Below are 17,512 nucleotides of genomic sequence, written 5' to 3'. Positions count from 1 at the left end.
AGTTCCTAGAATACAGCCCTATAAAACAGGATTCATGTTGAATTAAAGAATACATGACAACCACAAAGGCTTTGGATGCGTCCCAAATGGCACCCTATTGCCTTTCTGGTGTACTACTTTTGACCAGAGTACATAGGGCTCCGGTCAAAGTGGAGCACTAGAAAAGGAATGGGGTGCCATTTGGGATACAACCAGAGTCTGTTCTCAATGGCCGTTACTAAACAGGGCCACTAAAGCATCGAGACATAAAGGGCATAGGTTACTGGCAATAGTTTTTCCTCACTAAAACCAAACTCTTTCTTTATGATCTTTTATAAGTTACATTATGGCACAATGTTTTATCAGCCTATTGTTTGGTTAGATTAGTCCACTTAGAGTGAGATGTCGTCTTGCTTTTGTGAGAAGCCAACAGCGGTGAAGTCCCCAGTGTAGAAGAAGACAACTACCACCTTGAGAGTATCGACAATGAACAATGTTGCTTGTTACTGTACATACACTGTGGAACTTCTGAAGTAGTATTTCGGCTACATTCACAGTGATTATTTCATCCCAATCTTCTAAGCCTATGCTTTTCAAAATAATATACTTTAGCTACAATATATACTGTAATTGTTGTCCTTGTTCTAATTATATATAGTATATATTGTTTAGTGAAATATACATTCCACAGACTCATTTAATTTGTCCCGTAATTAACCTGAAAACTGGGAGTTTGTCAGGTCTTCCAACATGTCTGTCCTGCGCTGTGTGTTTTGCAGATGTCCACACAGAGGCTGTGCAGGCAGCTCTTGCCAAACAGAAGGAGCGTGGTAAGATGGCAGTACCCATGCCCTCCAAGCGCCGCTCCCTGGTCGTGCAGTCCTCCATGGATGCCTACACTCCCCCAGGTGAGGAACATATAGGACACCAAGGTAATCATAGCAGCCTGGGACTGCTCCACTGCACTGTGTATGTGTGTGGCGTGTGTGTGTACGCCTGAAGATTGATGTAGGGTGACATTGTCCCTGGTCGTGATCTTGGGTCAGTTTTGCATTTTTCCCACTTATGGTTTAGGTTAGGATTGGGGGAGCGGAAACTGATCCTAGATCTGTACCTAGGAGAATCTTCACCCTGGAGGCGTGAATATGCCTCCAGCCTGTCCCTGCCCCTGTCCCTGTCCCTGCCCCTCACTAACTCACTCATTCAGTGTCACTAATGTGTGTGTTTAATCTGATGTTTAGTCAATCAGGAAGAGTAGAACAGTATACACTCTGGATACAAAACATTAAGAACAGCTGCTCTTTCCATGAGACTGACCAGGTGAACCCAGGTGAAAGTTATGATCCCTTATTGATGTCACTTGTTAAATCCACTTGAATCAGTGTAGATGAAGAGGAGGAGACAGGTTAAATAATGATTTTGAAGCCTTGAGACAGTTAAGACATGGATTGTGTGTGTGTGCAACTTAATATTACGAAGGTGTTGCTCATTTTTGTTATACTCCGTGTGTGTGTTGGTCAGTTCAATCAGCCTGGGTTGGAAATACATCAATTTATCACATACGTTGTTGAAGAGTATCTACGTTATTTCTTGACTGGATGTAATTACAACTAAATGAGTCAATATAAAAGTCTAATCAACGTTAATGTATGATTAAGTTGTTTCCTCTTGATATTGTGCATATAGAAATACTTTTTAAGCATAGCATCCATTTAGATGCAACAGCAATTTAACACTTCAGTTCAGTAGTATTTTAGCACTAGAGTTGATGACACTCCAGAGACGTTACAGATCAAACGTCCCCAGTCTGTCAGTGTCAGGAGCAGAAAGAAGCTAGTACTGACATGATGTCATAGATGACCATGGGAGGGGTTCACTCGACTTGAAGCTGTTGCTCATGCTGGCTAAAAACAGTTGATAGATGACCATTTTGACCTTCTTCTATAGGATAATTGTGATTGCCATCAATTTCAGTCACTTCTTCCAGACCCTTGTCGAAAATAAAAGCTGAACTACAGACTTCAGTTACATCTCAAACTATACCCTATTCCCTATATAGTGCACTACTTTTGACCAGGGCTCCGGGGGGCGCATAGTGCACTAAATAGAGAATATGGGACTCTTTTGCTCCATCACTCTTATGCTCAGCTTATAGAATGAGTATATGGTTAATAATACTAGCACGTTAGATGCTAGAGCTCATTTCTCCCTTTGCCGTATCCCACTAACCAACATCTGGCTGTGTGCTAAATCACTGACAACAGCAATAAGGTGTTGACGTCATCGCCTGTTTTGTACTGTATAGCTATAGTAATGTAACACGGCATACCCCACCCAGCCAGGGGTTTATGGAGTGTCTTTATGGACAGTGTCTTTATGAGAGAGGGCTGTGTTAGGGAGTGAACAGAGCTGTGTTATGGAGTGGCGTGGCGTGGACAGAGGTGCGTGTGTGTGTGACAGCGATATGAGACCATCTTATTTGCATTAGTGCTGAAGGCTGGGAGTGAGGCTTCTACAGGGATTAATTTACTGAACACACACACAATTGACATCCATTTAGGAATCGCCACAAGCACATTTTCACATGATTCCAAATTAGCAGGGCACGCACAATTCTTCTAGGCAGAGCGAACAGCCCCTTGAGCGCTGGCGTTGTTTGTGCCTGACTGCCTGTGAGGCTGGGTGCATGTGGGGGAAAAAGTCCCACACACACCCATCATACCAAGCAAGGCAAGCAGCAGTATTCCATTGGAGCACACTATTCCTCCACAACCTGCCAACTCCAATATGGACTCCACTCTTTATTTGTTTTCTTGTCTGTCTTTGTAAGTAATTAGTATGGCGATTTTATTTTGTACATGTCTGTGTCCCAAAATAGCTCCCTATTCCCTATATCACTATATAGTTTTGACCAGCTTGTCAAAAGCCTCTGCCTCTATTCCCATCTAAGTGTGTGTGTGTGTGTGTGTGTGTGTGTGTGTGTGTGTGTGTGCACACAGTATCACAGTATCACAACACCTTATCAGCCTCAGCAGAAGAAGCATAATCAAAGTAATTAATATTGAAGGCGCATAGGACCGGCAAATCAAATGCTGATGTCCAGTACTTTATTAAGACCATACTGTATACATGGGTAGTCTTTTTCAAAACAGGACGCTATATACGATATACACACACACTCTTATCTGTCCCAGTGTCAACAACATAGGAGAGCCCAGGTGTGAGCTCTGCTGACTGACAGCTGTCACCAATTTGACTGACAACACCTCTGGCCTATCAGGCAGCACTCTACATAGCGCTGGCCAATCAGACAGCGCTCTGATGTGGCAAAATGCAAATGGCCAATGGCAGGGCAGAGCTGCCAGTGTTGTTGCCCTAGTCTACCCCCTTTTGGCTTCATTTCACAGGCTGCAGCAGACATCCTTTTGGGCAGATGAAACCCCAGTGGCCTTCAGTGTGTTGGAGCAATAGAGATCCTATAATTTGTATGTAATTCTATAGTTTGAGCTAGCATACAGTATGCTGCATGCTGGAGGAGACCTCCCTCAGCCCAGCAAAGGTTACCGTCTCTCTCACTGCTGTCACTAGGAAAGACAGTGGGAAGACATTTACTGTGTACGTTTAGTCTGGCCAAGAAAAGACTAACTTATATTTTATGTCCACTCATAAAACCCATTAAGTACATTTACACCTTTTACAAAGTTAGTCCATGCAGATTTTTATTTTTATTTTTAGAAAAGGTCAATGTTTCAGGTTTGAGGCCACTGTATCACACACACACACACACCTCTGTTGTTTATCTCTCTCAGTAGCTCGTTCTGAAATGAGTCGTCATGATCCCCGCACTTTCTCTGTTTGTTCCCCTCCCTTGGCCCGGCCCACAGGCAGACAGCCCTGTCCTGACACAGTATGCAAAACATATGCAAAATTAAGCACACAAAGAATCACACTCACTCATCCCCAGACTGAGCCACTACGACAGACTAGAGCTAAAAACATCCCTGGGTGAGGAGTTGTGATATTAACAGAACAGAGTGGATGATCTAAGAGTGTTTGTGCTGAGACTATGTCTGTGTGTTGCGGTGGATTTGGGTGCATGGCAGTGAATCAGCCTAATGGTGAGAGGTTCTGGGGCTGTGGGTTCTGTAGGGGGCAGTAGGGTTCTGTAGGGGGCAGTAGAGTTCTGTAGGGGGCTGTAGGGTTCTGTATGGGGCAGTAGGTTTCTCGAGGGGGCTGTAGGGTTCTGTAGGGCAGTAGGGGGCTGTAGTGCAGTAGAGGACAGTAGGGTTCTGTAGGGCAGTAGGGGGCTGTAGGGCCGTATGGTTCTGTAGGGCAGTATGGTTCTGTAGGGCAGTAGAGGACAGTAGGGTTCTGTAGGGTAGCAGGGGGCTGTAGTGTTATGTAGGGCAGTAGGGGGCTGTAGTGTTCCTACAGTCTGACTCTGATACTGTGGAAGGAAGCCATTCTCCCCCTCATTGTCAGGATCAAGTGTCTGTCAACTCTCTGATCGGCATGCCTTCTGTGGACACACCTGTATCCACTGTATAGGTGGCGAAGAGGGGAATAGGAAAGAGGATACCTAGACAGTTAAACAACTGAATGCATTCAACCAAAATAAGTCTTCCGCATTTAATCCAACCCCTCCGAATCAGGTGTGGAGGGGGTATGTTAGGGGGGAGGGGAAATCCCCTCAGGGCCATGACAGAGTTTAGTATCTATTTGTTGTGCAAATGTCCGACAGTGACATGCAGGTGTTTGTGTGTGCGCGTATGTAATTCTGTTCATGTGTGTGTTTCCCTGCTGTCGTAAACCCTCTCTTCCTCTCTGCTCCACTCCCCCCCCCCCCTCCAGACACGTCGTCAGGCTCTGAGGAAGAGGGCTCCATGCAGGGTGAGGGCACACCCACCTCCAGCCAGGGCAGCATCAACATGGAGAACTGGATCAGCAGGGCCATCCACGGCTCCACCACCTCCTCCACCACCTCCTCCTCCTCCACGCAGAGCGGAGGGAGCGGGGCAGCCAGCCGGCTAGCAGATGTCATGGGCCAGACACACCTCGGTAAGTCAGGTAAACAAACCCACCCTTCAACTATAACCTTGCTTACCTACTTGTATCTACCTCTGTGTGTTAGGGTATGTTTGTCTTACTTACAGTGCCTGCAGAAAGTATTCATACCCTTTGACTTATTCCTCATTTTTAAAACCTGAATTGAAAATGGATCAAATGTATTTATTTTCTCACCCATCTACACACAGTAATCCATAATGACAAAGTGAAAACATGTTTTTAGAAATGTTTGCAAATTTATGGAAACTGAAATACAGAAATATGTAATTTACATAAGTATTCACACCAATACATGTTGGAATCACATTTGGCAGCGATTACTGCTGTGAGTCTTTCTGGGTAAGTCTAAGAGCTTTTCACACTTGGATTGTACAATATTTGCACATTATTCTTGAAACATCCCAGGTTTTCTTCTCAGATTTTGCCTCTGCTTAGCTCTATTCCGTTTATTTTTACCCTAAAAAAATCCATAGTCCTTGCCGATGACAAGCATACCCATAAAATGATGCAGCCACCACCATGCTTGTAAATTTGAAGAGTGCAGGCATCCTTCTTTTCACTGTCATTTAGGTTAGTATTGTAGAGTAACTACAATGTAGTTGAGCCATCCTCACTTATGTCCTATCACAGCCATTCAACTCTGTAACTGTTTTAAAGTCACCATTGGCCTCATGGTGAAATCCCTGAGCGGTTTCCTTCCTCTCCAGCAACTGAGTTAGGAAGGATGCCTGTATATTTGTAGTGACTGGGTGTATTGATACACCATCCAAAGTGTAATTAATAACTTCACCATGCTCAAAGGGATATTCAAATGTCAGTTTTTTTTTTACCCATCTACCAATAGGTGCTCTTCTTTGCGAGGCATTGGAAAACCTTGCTGGTCTTTGTGGTTGAATCTATGTTTGAAATTCACTGCTCGACTGAGGGACCTTACAATTATTTGTATGTGTGGTGTACAAAGACGAGGTAGTCATTCAAAAATCATGTTAAACACTATTATTGCACACAGTGTGTCCATGCAACTTATGTGGCTTGTTAAGACATTTTCTTTGCCACAACAAAGGGGTTGAATACTTATTGACTCGAGACATTTCAGTTTTTAATTTTTAAGTAATTTGTAAACATTTCTAAAAAACATAATTCAATTTTCACATTATGAGGTATTGTGTGTAGGCCAGTGACACAAAATCTCAAGTTAATAAATAAAAATTCAGGCTGTAACATGACAAAATGTGGGAAAAGTATTCCTGTTGTTGGCGTTCTCTATCAACACCCCCACAGTATGTATGTGTGCACGTGTGTGTGCATTCGCGCGTGTGTGCTGCTCACATCACCCCTCACCTATCCTTTAATGTTCCAACCCCTAAGGCATGCACACAACACTAGCCTGCAATGCTTCCTGTGTGGAAATATTTGCTTTCTTTTTACTTGCATGCAGCCCATACTCCTCACGAAGAGAAGCTCTCACTTTTGTTTATCTTCTTATACACTAGACTTAGTTAACCCCTTCGTTGTAGTCACTGCATAATACATGTCAATTGAAGGACAAAATAACAAAACAACCATACTTAGAAGAGCTATGACCATGAACTGCTGTTTTCCAATGTTGTCTGTGTAAACTGTTCTAGTGGCTAGTCTGTTTTCATGCTTCTGACACAAGTTTGATGGCTACCAGAGACACAGAACAGCACAGAACAGACACCACATTGAGGATCCCGTCAGGTAGACACAGCTAGCGGACAGTCTGAAGTAATGCACAGTGTTGGGAGTAGGGTGCCGTGACAGTTGGGTCGCAGACACCGCTAGTAGCCAACTGCTGATTGGCTTCTTCTACTCAGTGAAGAGACATTTTAAACACTGAGATGTGATGTTTATCTGGTGTTTGTGCCAGTCCCTCCTCCTGCTACCATTACTTTGAAATGGGGACACTTTGAAGCAGCACTGGAAGAACTGGGGACTCGTGCTGTGGTAGATGTAGACTTTCACTGAACTAGGAAATGTGATATCATGTATCAGTTATTAGGTATAGTTGACATGTAATGGAACACCACTTACAGTCCTGATGTGTACTATGACAGCCTGTCAGTAAGACAGTTAAGAGTTAGTCAATCAATCACAAGATTATTTTGGCAATCTATCAATCAAAACACTTGTCAACATCCAGTCGTTCTGATAGTTAGATTTAATTCCATCAAACTGTATAGTTGTGTTTTAGTAACTTTATGAGTAACTCTCTAAATCCTTGGTTTTAAGAGGTGTTTCCATGACATTCAAATAGCATTTTGTTGTCACAACATAGCATGATGTTTGTGTGTCTCTCTCCACTAGGTGTGTATTTCAGAGGAGGATATCCTTACCTGTGTGTGTGAATGTTACGGATCTGATTTCCCTCTTGGCTCCCATTAGAGGCCAAAACAAACCAGCTCCCGTGTGTGTTGGCTTTTTAAAAGGCTAAAGAAAAAGCATTTTCCTTCCCTTCATCCCCTCTCCCTCCCTCCCTCCCTTCCCATCAGTGTGGTTCTGCCTGCCCGTGTAGATAAGTTGCTTTTCTCCATACCCCTCGCCCCCACCCTCATCTATGGATGTGTCTTAAATTGCACCCTATTTCATTTTGAGTTCACTACTTTTGACCAGAGCTGGTCAGAACTAGTGCACTATAAAGTCAATAGGGTGCCATGTGAAACACAGATTATATTTCCCCTCCATATGGCTGATGCCTCCTGCAGAGAGACCCTGCAGTGTGTCTTCCCTCCATCTGGCTACAGTAGTGACTTGGTTTGGCCCTGTGTGGTTGCCGTAGTCTGGATTTAAGGTTCTGGTTTTCCCCTCCTCACACGCAGGGCCCATTGCTCACCTCTCTCTGAAGAGGAAAACTAGGAAGGCCCCAGCTCTCCTGGGCACACCAGCCCCAGTCACAGTAGAGAATGGGAACTCAGGTCCTGGTCCTGTGGTGAGGCGGTCCTGTGAGTTTGGATCAGGTGGATCGGAGCTCATCTGGCAGCAGCCGCCCCTGGAGAAGCAGGGTCAGTATCCCACCGTGCAGGGGGGCAGTCAACCCCTCTCCTCTAGCCGCAGCCCCGCACCCATTTGCTTTCTGATGATCAATTGTGGAGTTCAATGTCAAAGTGGTGTCATGCTCTAGCTACAGTTGTGTGAAAAGCTGGGAGAAGAGAAGTGATGCTAACCCATGGATAGCTTTGGCTAATGAGTACTGTGATCGTATGAATCTGAGTGTGTGGAGTACCCTTTGTGGGTGAGAGCCACGGTGTTGATGGAAAATCAACATCAATATTGCAGGAAACCGGTTTTGGTTGCTTTCATGGCTGAGAAATATTTATTGATCTAATGGTGAGAAATACATGTATTTATTTGGTGGACAAGATAAGAGACTGCATGTTCAAGAATGCTTTTTGTCTTCGACACAAAGCAGATGGATGGCTGCTCCAGTTATGTGGAGGTGGTGCTTGTTGTAATGTATGTTCTGTTTGATTTTAGACACTCCCTGCTCTCCCAATCTCTGAGTTTTTTATTGGGTAGTCGGGAGGGTACACTTTGAATCTGAACTTTAGGCAGGTGCCACATTGTTTTAATTAGTCTGTTTAAAATGCCCTTTGAGTTGTACTTTTCAGTGCCAAAACTCTGCTCGATGCTTAAAGAACCCACTGAACCAGCATTGAAGAATGCCTTGATTGAACCCATCCATTATTCCAACAGTCACTATTTGGCGGGGAGAGTGAATTAGTGAAATTAGTTATCCCTCCGTATGTAACAACTAGAGAAAAGAAAAGGATTCTACAATCCCTCAGGTGGAAGTAGATGAATGTTCTGAAAACAAAGGCCTGGTCCAGACTATAATCAACCATTGATCAACGTCTGAGAACACCACATAACCATTAACATCATTCTGGAAGGGGTTCCCATTCCTAATGGAATGATGTTTTGCAGTCTATGGTTGCGTTCTACATTGCAGACGATGCACCTTTCCATGCATTGTGAAATATGGCATGCGTCTGCAATGTAGTCAACCTGGAACGCAGCCTATGTGACGATCCATAGATTCCATTGCAGTTCAGCGTTTCTTTCTCCGCCTGCGTCGTGTACTGTAGTCTAGCTGTCACTGGATTCCCTATAGCTCATTATTGTTTCTGTAGGTGTTGAGCTATAAAAGGAGAGGGGGGCAAGTCAATATTAGGAAGGTGTTTTGTACACTGTTTATAATCCCAAATAACACCCTATTCCCTATATAGTCCGCTATATAGCGCTGGTCAAAAGTAATGGAATCTGATAGCAGAAGTCAAATCTAAGTGTCAATAACCTCTGCTGGTAGCTAGCTAGCCTAGCAAAATACAAGTTAACAAACAGATTACCGACCATTTTGAATCCCACCGTACCTTCTCTGCTATGCAATCTGGTTTCAGAGCTGGTCATGGGTGCACCTCAGCCACGCTCAAGGTCCTAAACGACATCATAACCGCCATCGATAAGAGACATTACTGTGCAGCCGTATTCATCGACCTGGCCAAGGCTTTCGACTCTGTCAATCATCACATTCTTATTGGCAGACTCGATAGCCTTGGTTTCTTAAATGATTGCCTCGCCTGGTTTACCAACTACTTCTCTGATAGAGTTCAGTGTGTAAAATCGGAGGGCCTGTTGTCCGGACCTCTGGCAGTCTCTATGGGGGTGCCACAGGGTTCAATTCTCAGGCCGACTCTCTTCTCTGTATACATCAATGATGTTGCTCTTGCTGCTGGTGATTCTCTGATACACCTCTATGCAGACGACACCATTCTGTATACTTCTGGCCCCTCTTTGGACACTGTGTTAACTAACCTCCAGATGAGCTTCAATGCCATACAACTCTCCTTCCGTGGCCTCCAACTGCTCTTAAATGCAAGTAAAACTAAATGCATGCTATTCAACCGATCATTGCCCGCACCTGCCCGCCCGTCCAGCATCACTACTCTGGACGGCTCTGACTTAGAATACGTGGACAACTACAAATACCTAGGTGTCTGGTTAGACTGTAAACTCTCCTTCCAGACTCACATTAAGCATCTCCAATCCAAAATCAAATCTAGAATTGGCTTCCTATATCGCAGCAAAGCATCCTTCACTCATGCTGCCAAACATACCCTCGTAAAACTGACCATCCTTCCAATCCTCGACTTTGGTGATGTCATCTATAAAATAGCCTCCAACACTCTACTCAACAAACTAGATGCAGTCTATCACAGTGCCATCCGTTTTGTCACCAAAGCCCCATACACTACCCACCACTGCGACCTGTACGCTCTCGTTGGTTGGCCCTCGCTTCATACTCGTCGCTAAACCTACTGGCAACAGGTTATCTAGAAGGCTCTGCTAGGTAAAGCCCCGCCTTATCTCAGCTCACTGGTTACCATAGCAGCACCCACTCTTAGCACACTCCAGCAGGTATATCTCATTGGTCACCCCCAAAGCCAATGACTGGAACGAACTGCAAAAATCTCTAAAGCTGGAGACTCATATCTCCCTCACTAGCTTTAAGCACCAGCTGTCAGAGGAGCTCACAGATCACTGCATCTGTATACATAGCCCATCTGTAAACAGCCCATCTATCTACATACCTCATCCCCATACAGTATTTATTTATTTATCTTGCTCCTTTGCACCCCAGTATCTCTACTTGCACATTCATCTTCTGCACATCTACCATTCCAGTGTTTAATTGGTATATTGTAATTACTTCGCCACCGTGGCCTATTTATTGCCTTACCTCCCTTATCTCACCTCATTTGCACTCACTGTATATAGACTTTTTGTTTTCTTTTGTTCTACTGTATTATTGACTATGTTTTGTTTATTCCATGTGTAACTCTGTGTTGTTTGTGTCGAATTGCTATGCTTTATCTTGGTCAGGTCGCAGTTGCAAATGAGAACTTGTTCTCAACTAGCCTACCTGGTTAAATAAAGGTGTTCTCAACTAGCCTACCTGGTTAAATAAGGGTGTTCTCAACTAGCCTACCTGGTTAAATAAAGGTGTTCTCAACTAGCCTACCTGGTTAAATAAAGGTGAAACAAAAATATGTTTATTTAGCCTTTTTGCCGTTTTTTTCCGTCCCCAATTTCGTGATATCCAATTGGTAGTTAGTCTTGTCCCATCGCTGCAACTCCCGTGTGTACTCGGGAGATGCGAAGGTTGAGAGCCATGCATCCTCCGAAACACAACCCTGCCAAGCCACACTGTTCTTGACACATTGCTTGCTTAACCCGGAAGCCAGCCACACCAATGTGTCGAAGGAAACACCGTACAAGTGGCTACCATAGTCAGCGTGCATGTGCCCGGCCCGCCACAGGAGTCGCTACAATGTGATGGGACAAGGACATCCTGGCTGGCCAAACCCTCCCCCAACCCAGATGACGCTGGGCCAGTTGGGTGCCGCCTCATGTAGGGAGGGAGATGGGCAGGGCGTGAGTGAGAGAAAGGGATGGAGATGGGGAGGGAGGGGTAAAGACAGGTAAAGAGAGAAAGGAAGAGGCTAAATGGGAGTGGCAGTAATGTTGTACTTGGTCTAACATTGTCAATGTGAGTCTTGTTTAACCTAGTTGGCTCTGGAGCGCTTTCCCTCTCTCATTGATCTCTTTATCTAACCTCACATGGACACTGGTGGTAAGAATATATATCTGCATCCCAAATGGCATCCTATTGCCTCTATAGTGCACTAGTTTTGAACAGAGCCCTATGGGAATTGATGGAAGGTGATGACACATTCTTTGTCCATAAATTTAAAAAAAATTAAATCAGCTTTAGGAAGCTCTTATCATAAAGGCCTATGTGCTCAATAGTGCACTAAATAGGGAATTCAGTGCTGTTTGGGACAAAACCATAGGCATCTTCATCTAACATGATGAATTATCACTGAAAGGAAGATTACTCATAGCAGACAGTATGGTGGTCTATGAATGATATTGCTCTCACATACTTGTGGTTACCGGCCCTTATAGATGAGTGCTATGGCTAGCTAGTACCGGTGTTTGATCCACTTTAGCTTATGTATGGTCCTTGACTGGGGCTCTAGTGTTTTACAGTGGAAAGCTGAGAGATTGAGCCGGAGCACTAGGAATGTAAAGTAAAGACAGTGAAGGAAGTTCCTTGTGGTTTCTCTTCACAAATAGTGTCTGGAATGATTTCACACGCTCATCCACTTCAATCAGAATCTAAATCTAGCAGGGAAAAAAGTAATGGCTGATGCTTTTTGACATTGTCCAGGTCGGTATGATGGGGAGAAAATGGGAATTCACGGCATGATTAGACTTTCAAAAACGTCTGGCACTTCAAAGAATCTGAAAAGTGATACGTGTCGAGTGGGAGATGGAGAGTAAAAATGATTTATTTTTTACAGTGAATTTAAGGATAGATGTCACATGTGGGATGTCTCAGAGAGAGGGAGAGGCGGAAGTGTTGCATCAATGATGTAATGTTGAAGCATTTGGGGGAATTATGTTATGACCAGGGGATTGAAGAGGGAGCGGTATTGATTAAAAACACAGTTTCATGAAGTGCATCAAATCTCCTGCAGCTCCAGTACTGGGGCAATCTTGGATTGGTACATATATATTTTGGACAAGAATATAACTTATAAATGCTTTAATGATCATGAGCTTAGTTCAATTTGCTTAACCCATTGGAACCCAAACTATAAGCTTGTTTTACTCCGTCTCTCAGCTGTTTACCAAAAACCTAGCGGATGGCCACTTTGTTTTGTTGTTTAAATCCCATATTTCCCCTTTTATCACAATCTGACTGAGAGGCCGGTGGCCTGGGGACATGCAAGTGTCAGCTTGGACAACTTAATTCACAGCATTAGTTTATTTGACACGGTTGTCATAGATATTTGTATATGTTAGTGTGCTCCCACACATTCAACCTCGCACACGTAGCAGAGACGTATGTGAACCTAAAGGCCTAGTTCACTAATGTAACATTGCCAAAATATTAGGAAAGGGTATAGGGATACCTAGTCAGTTGCACAACTGAATGCATTCAACCCAAATGTGTCTCTGGATCAGAGAGGTGCGGAGGGCTGCCGTAATTAACGTCCACATCATTGGCGCCCGGGGAGCAGTTGTTGTTGGGGGTTAACTGCCTTGCTCAACGGCCTTTTGGTCACTGGCCCAAGCGGTCATCTATCATCTTAGATAAAGTTAAGATTACATTTTCATAAAGATGAAAATAGGTTTTGGATGGTTGCAGAGTTGCATCCCTTGTGGAGTGGATGGACTTCGGGTGTTTTCATACACCTCAAATCTGAGTTCAAAGGAAAACTAGCAAGAGGGGTCCTTGAATGAAAATGAGGTGACATGAAACACTTTTCTCTATGATTTTAAAACAGATCAATTGATAAGGGCTGAGGTCTATGGAACTGTGGAAGTACCAAGAGAAACCCAGCACAGCAGCATACCAATCACTCTCCTTCCTCAAATCTACTTTTACTGGAGTTAACCATTGTCTGTCTGTCTATTCTGCACCCGGGGACACTTGTTTGGATGCATGCTCCTCCTGACCTGACTAACCCCTGTGGCCTCCCGCCGTCTGTGTGCCCTGTGTCCTTGGACCCTTGCCTACGTGCCTCCTCCCATCCTAGGTTGCATCCCAAATGGAACCATATTCCCTATATAGTGCACTACTTTTGACCAGGGCGTATACGGATCTGGTATGTATGAGCCGTGTCCAACAGTAGTCCACTATACAAGGAGTAGGGTACCATTTGAGAGGCAGTCCTTCTCTTCCCTCCTCTCCTCACTGTTGTGCTGGCTTGGCTGTGGCAGCCTATGGCAGCCTGTGGCCCTTGGTTAGCTATAGGGCTGAGGGCTGGGGGGACTAACAGTAACAGGCTTCCTTCACCTTGCCTCTCCTCACATCCAGAGAACCACTCTACCCCTCCAGATGTCACCGGCTACACCACAGACTCAATACAGGTGGAGAGACCCCAAGGCTCCACCACAGCATCCAGGGCCACGCCAAAGTACGGCAACGCAGAGCTCATGGAGACCGGAGATGGTGAGTACACACAGGGGTTGGGGTAGTGTGTGTATCCATGACCGTGTGTGTGTGACCTAAATTGGTCATGGTGCATGTCTTTCTTGACAGTGAAGAGTATTTTGGGGTCATGTTTGTATTTATCATGCTCTGAGCCCTTCTTTGTTCAGATATGTCTGTGTCATGGTGTCGTGTCAGTTTGTTCTGATATGTTGGTGTCATGGTGTCATGTCAGTTTGTTCTGATATGTTTGTGTCATGGTGTCATGTCAATTTGTTTTGATATGATGGGGTCATGGTGTCATGTCAGTTTGTTCTGATATGTTGGTGTCATGGTGTCATGTCAGTTTGTTCTGATATGTTTGTGTCATGGTGTCATGTCAGTTTGTTTTGATATGATGGTGTCATGGTGTCATGTCAGTTTGTTCTGATATGTTGGTGTCATGTCAGTTTGTTCTGATATGTTGGGGTCATGGTGTCATGTCAGTATGTTCTGATATGATGGTGTCATGTCAGTATGTTTTGATATGTTGGGGTCATGGTGTCATGTCAGTATGTTCTGATATGATGGTGTCATGGTGTCATGTCAGTTTGTTTTGATATGATGGTGTCATGTTAGTTTGTTTTTGATATGTTGGTGTCATGTTAATTTGTTTTGATATGATGGTGTCATGTCAGTTTGTTCTGATATGTTGGTGTCATGGTGTCATGTCAGTTTGTTTTGATATGATGGTGTCATGTCAGTTTGTTTTGATATGATGGTGTCATGGTGTCATGTCAGTTTGTTCTGATATGTTGGTGTCATGTCAGTTTGTTTTGATATGATGGTGTCATGGTGTCATGTCAGTTTGTTCTGATATGTTGGTGTCATGTCAGTATGTTCTGATATGATGGTGTCATGTCAGTTTGTTTTGATATGATGGTGTCATGGTGCCATGTCAGTTTGTTTTGATATGATGGTGTCATGGTGTCATGTCAGTTTGTTTTGATATGATGGTGTCATGTCAGTTTGTTTTGATATGATGGTGTCATGGTGTCATGTCAGTTTGTTTTGATATGATGGTGTCATGACAGTATGTTCTGATATGATGGTGTCATGGTGTCATGTCAGTTTGTTTTGATATGATGGTGTCATGGTGCCATGTCAGTTTGTTTTGATATGATGGTGTCATGGTGTCATGTCAGTTTGTTTTGATATGTTGGTGTCATGTCAGTTTGTTTTGATATGTCTGTGTCATGTTGTCATGTCAGTATGTTCTGATATGATGGTGTCATGTCAGTTTGTTTTGATATGATGGCGTCATGGTGCCATGTCAGTTTGTTTTGATATGATGGTGTCATGGTGTCATGTCAGTTTGTTTTGATATGATGGTGTCATGTCAGTTTGTTTTGATATGATGGTGTCATGTCAGTTTGTTTTGATATGATGATGTCATGTCAGTTCGTTTTGATATGTTGGTGTCATGTCAGTTTGTTTTGATATGATGGTGTCATGTCAGTTTGTTTTGATATGATGGTGTCATGGTGTCATGTCAGTTTGTTTTGATATGATGGTGTCATGTTGTCATGTCAGTTTGTTTTGATATGATGGTGCCATGGTGTCATGTCAGTTTGTTTTGATATGATGGTGTCATGTCAGTTTGTTTTGATATGATGGTGTCATGTCAGTATGTTTTGATATGATGGTGTCATGTCAGTTTGTTTTGATATGATGGTGTCATGTCAGTTTGTTTTGATATGATGGCGTCATGGTGTCATGTCAGTTTGTTCTGATATGTCTGTGTCATGTTGTCATGTCAGTTTGTTTTGATATGATGGTGTCATGGTGTCATGTCAGTTTGTTCTGATATGTCTGTGTCATGTTGTCATGTCAGTTTGTTTTGATATGATGGTGTCATGGTGTCATGTCAGTTTGTTTTGATATGATGGTGTCATGTCAGTTTGTTTTGATATGATGGTGTCATGTCAGTTTGTTTTGATATGTTGGTGTCATGTCAGTTTGTTTTGATATGATGGTGTCATGGTGTCATGTCAGTTTGTTTTGATATGATGGTGTCATTGTGTCATGTCAGTTTGTTCTGATGTGATCGTGTCATTTCAGTTTGTTCCGATATGTTGGTGTCATGTCAGTTTTGTTTTGATATGATGGTGTTATGTCAGTTTGTTTTGATATGTTGGTGTCATGTCAGTTTGTTTTGATATGATGGTGTCATGTCAGTTTGTTTTGATATGATGGTGTCATGTCAGTTTGTTTTGATATGATGGTGTCATGGTGTCATGTCAGTTTGTTTTGATATGTCTGTGTCATGGTGTCATGTCAGTTTGTTTTGATATATCTGTGTCATGGTGTCATGTCAGTTTGTTTTGATATGATGGTGTCATGGTGTCATGTCAGTTTGTTTTGATATGATGGTGTCATGTCAGTTTGTTCTGATATGTCTGTGTCATGTTGTCATGTCAGTTTGTTTTGATATGATGGTGTCATGTCAGTTTGTTTTGATATGATGGTGTCATGGTGTCATGTCAGTTTGTTCTGATATATTGGTGTAATGTCAGTTTGTTTTGATATGATGGTGTCATGTCAGTTTGTTTTGATATGTCTGTGTCATGGTGTCATGTCAGTTTGTTTTGATATATCTGTGTCATGGTGTCATGTCAGTTTGTTTTGATATGATGGTGTCATGTCAGTTTGTTTTGATATGATGGTGTCATGTCAGTATGTTTTGATATGATGGTGTCATGTCAGTTTGTTTTGATATGATATGTCTGTGTCATGTTGTCATGTCAGTTTGTTTTGATATGATGGTGTCATGGTGTCATGTCAGTTTGTTCTGATATGTCTGTGTCATGTTGTCATGTCAGTTTGTTTTGATATGATGGTGTCATGGTGTCATGTCAGTTTGTTTTGATATGATGGTGTCATGTCAGTTTGTTTTGATATGATGGTGTCATGTCAGTTTGTTTTGATATGTTGGTGTCATGTCAGTTTGTTTTGATATGATGGTGTCATGGTGTCATGTCAGTTTGTTTTGATATGATGGTGTCATTGTGTCATGTCAGTTTGTTCTGATGTGATCGTGTCATTTCAGTTTGTTCCGATATGTTGGTGTCATGTCAGTTTTGTTTTGATATGATGGTGTTATGTCAGTTTGTTTTGATATGATGGTGTCATGTCAGTTTGTTTTGATATGTTGGTGTCATGTCAGTTTGTTTTGATATGATGGTGTCATGTCAGTTTGTTTTGATATGATGGTGTCATGTCAGTTTGTTTTGATATGATGGTGTCATGGTGTCATGTCAGTTTGTTTTGATATGTCTGTGTCATGGTGTCATGTCAGTTTGTTTTGATATATCTGTGTCATGGTGTCATGTCAGTTTGTTTTGATATGATGGTGTCATGGTGTCATGTCAGTTTGTTTTGATATGATGGTGTCATGTCAGTTTG

The 17,512-nt window shown here is 43.0% G+C and overlaps 1 protein-coding gene across 8 annotated transcripts in view; it reads left to right on the top strand.

Annotated features, from left to right (window-relative positions):
- The window catches only part of LOC110508187 (disco-interacting protein 2 homolog C), a 257,629-nt gene that overhangs the window by 150,885 nt on the left and 89,232 nt on the right, over positions 1 to 17,512 (top strand). For 5 of the 8 annotated variants that reach the window (XM_036967148.1, XM_036967141.1, XM_036967144.1 and 2 more), the window contains 3 exons: positions 759 to 911; positions 4,831 to 5,046; positions 13,955 to 14,089. In XM_036967148.1, the coding sequence (XP_036823043.1) occupies positions 759 to 911; positions 4,831 to 5,046; positions 13,955 to 14,089 (504 nt within the window). The remainder of the gene's footprint in view (positions 1 to 758; positions 912 to 4,830; positions 5,047 to 13,954; positions 14,090 to 17,512) is intronic. The other 3 variants (XM_036967142.1, XM_036967145.1, XM_036967147.1) reach the window with 3 other exon arrangements.

This window comes from Oncorhynchus mykiss, chromosome 28, assembly GCF_013265735.2.
Source record: "Oncorhynchus mykiss isolate Arlee chromosome 28, USDA_OmykA_1.1, whole genome shotgun sequence".
NCBI lineage: Eukaryota > Metazoa > Chordata > Actinopteri > Salmoniformes > Salmonidae > Oncorhynchus > Oncorhynchus mykiss.
The sequence above is the reverse complement of the archived record's forward strand: the minus strand, read 5'-3'. Positions and strand labels throughout refer to the sequence as shown.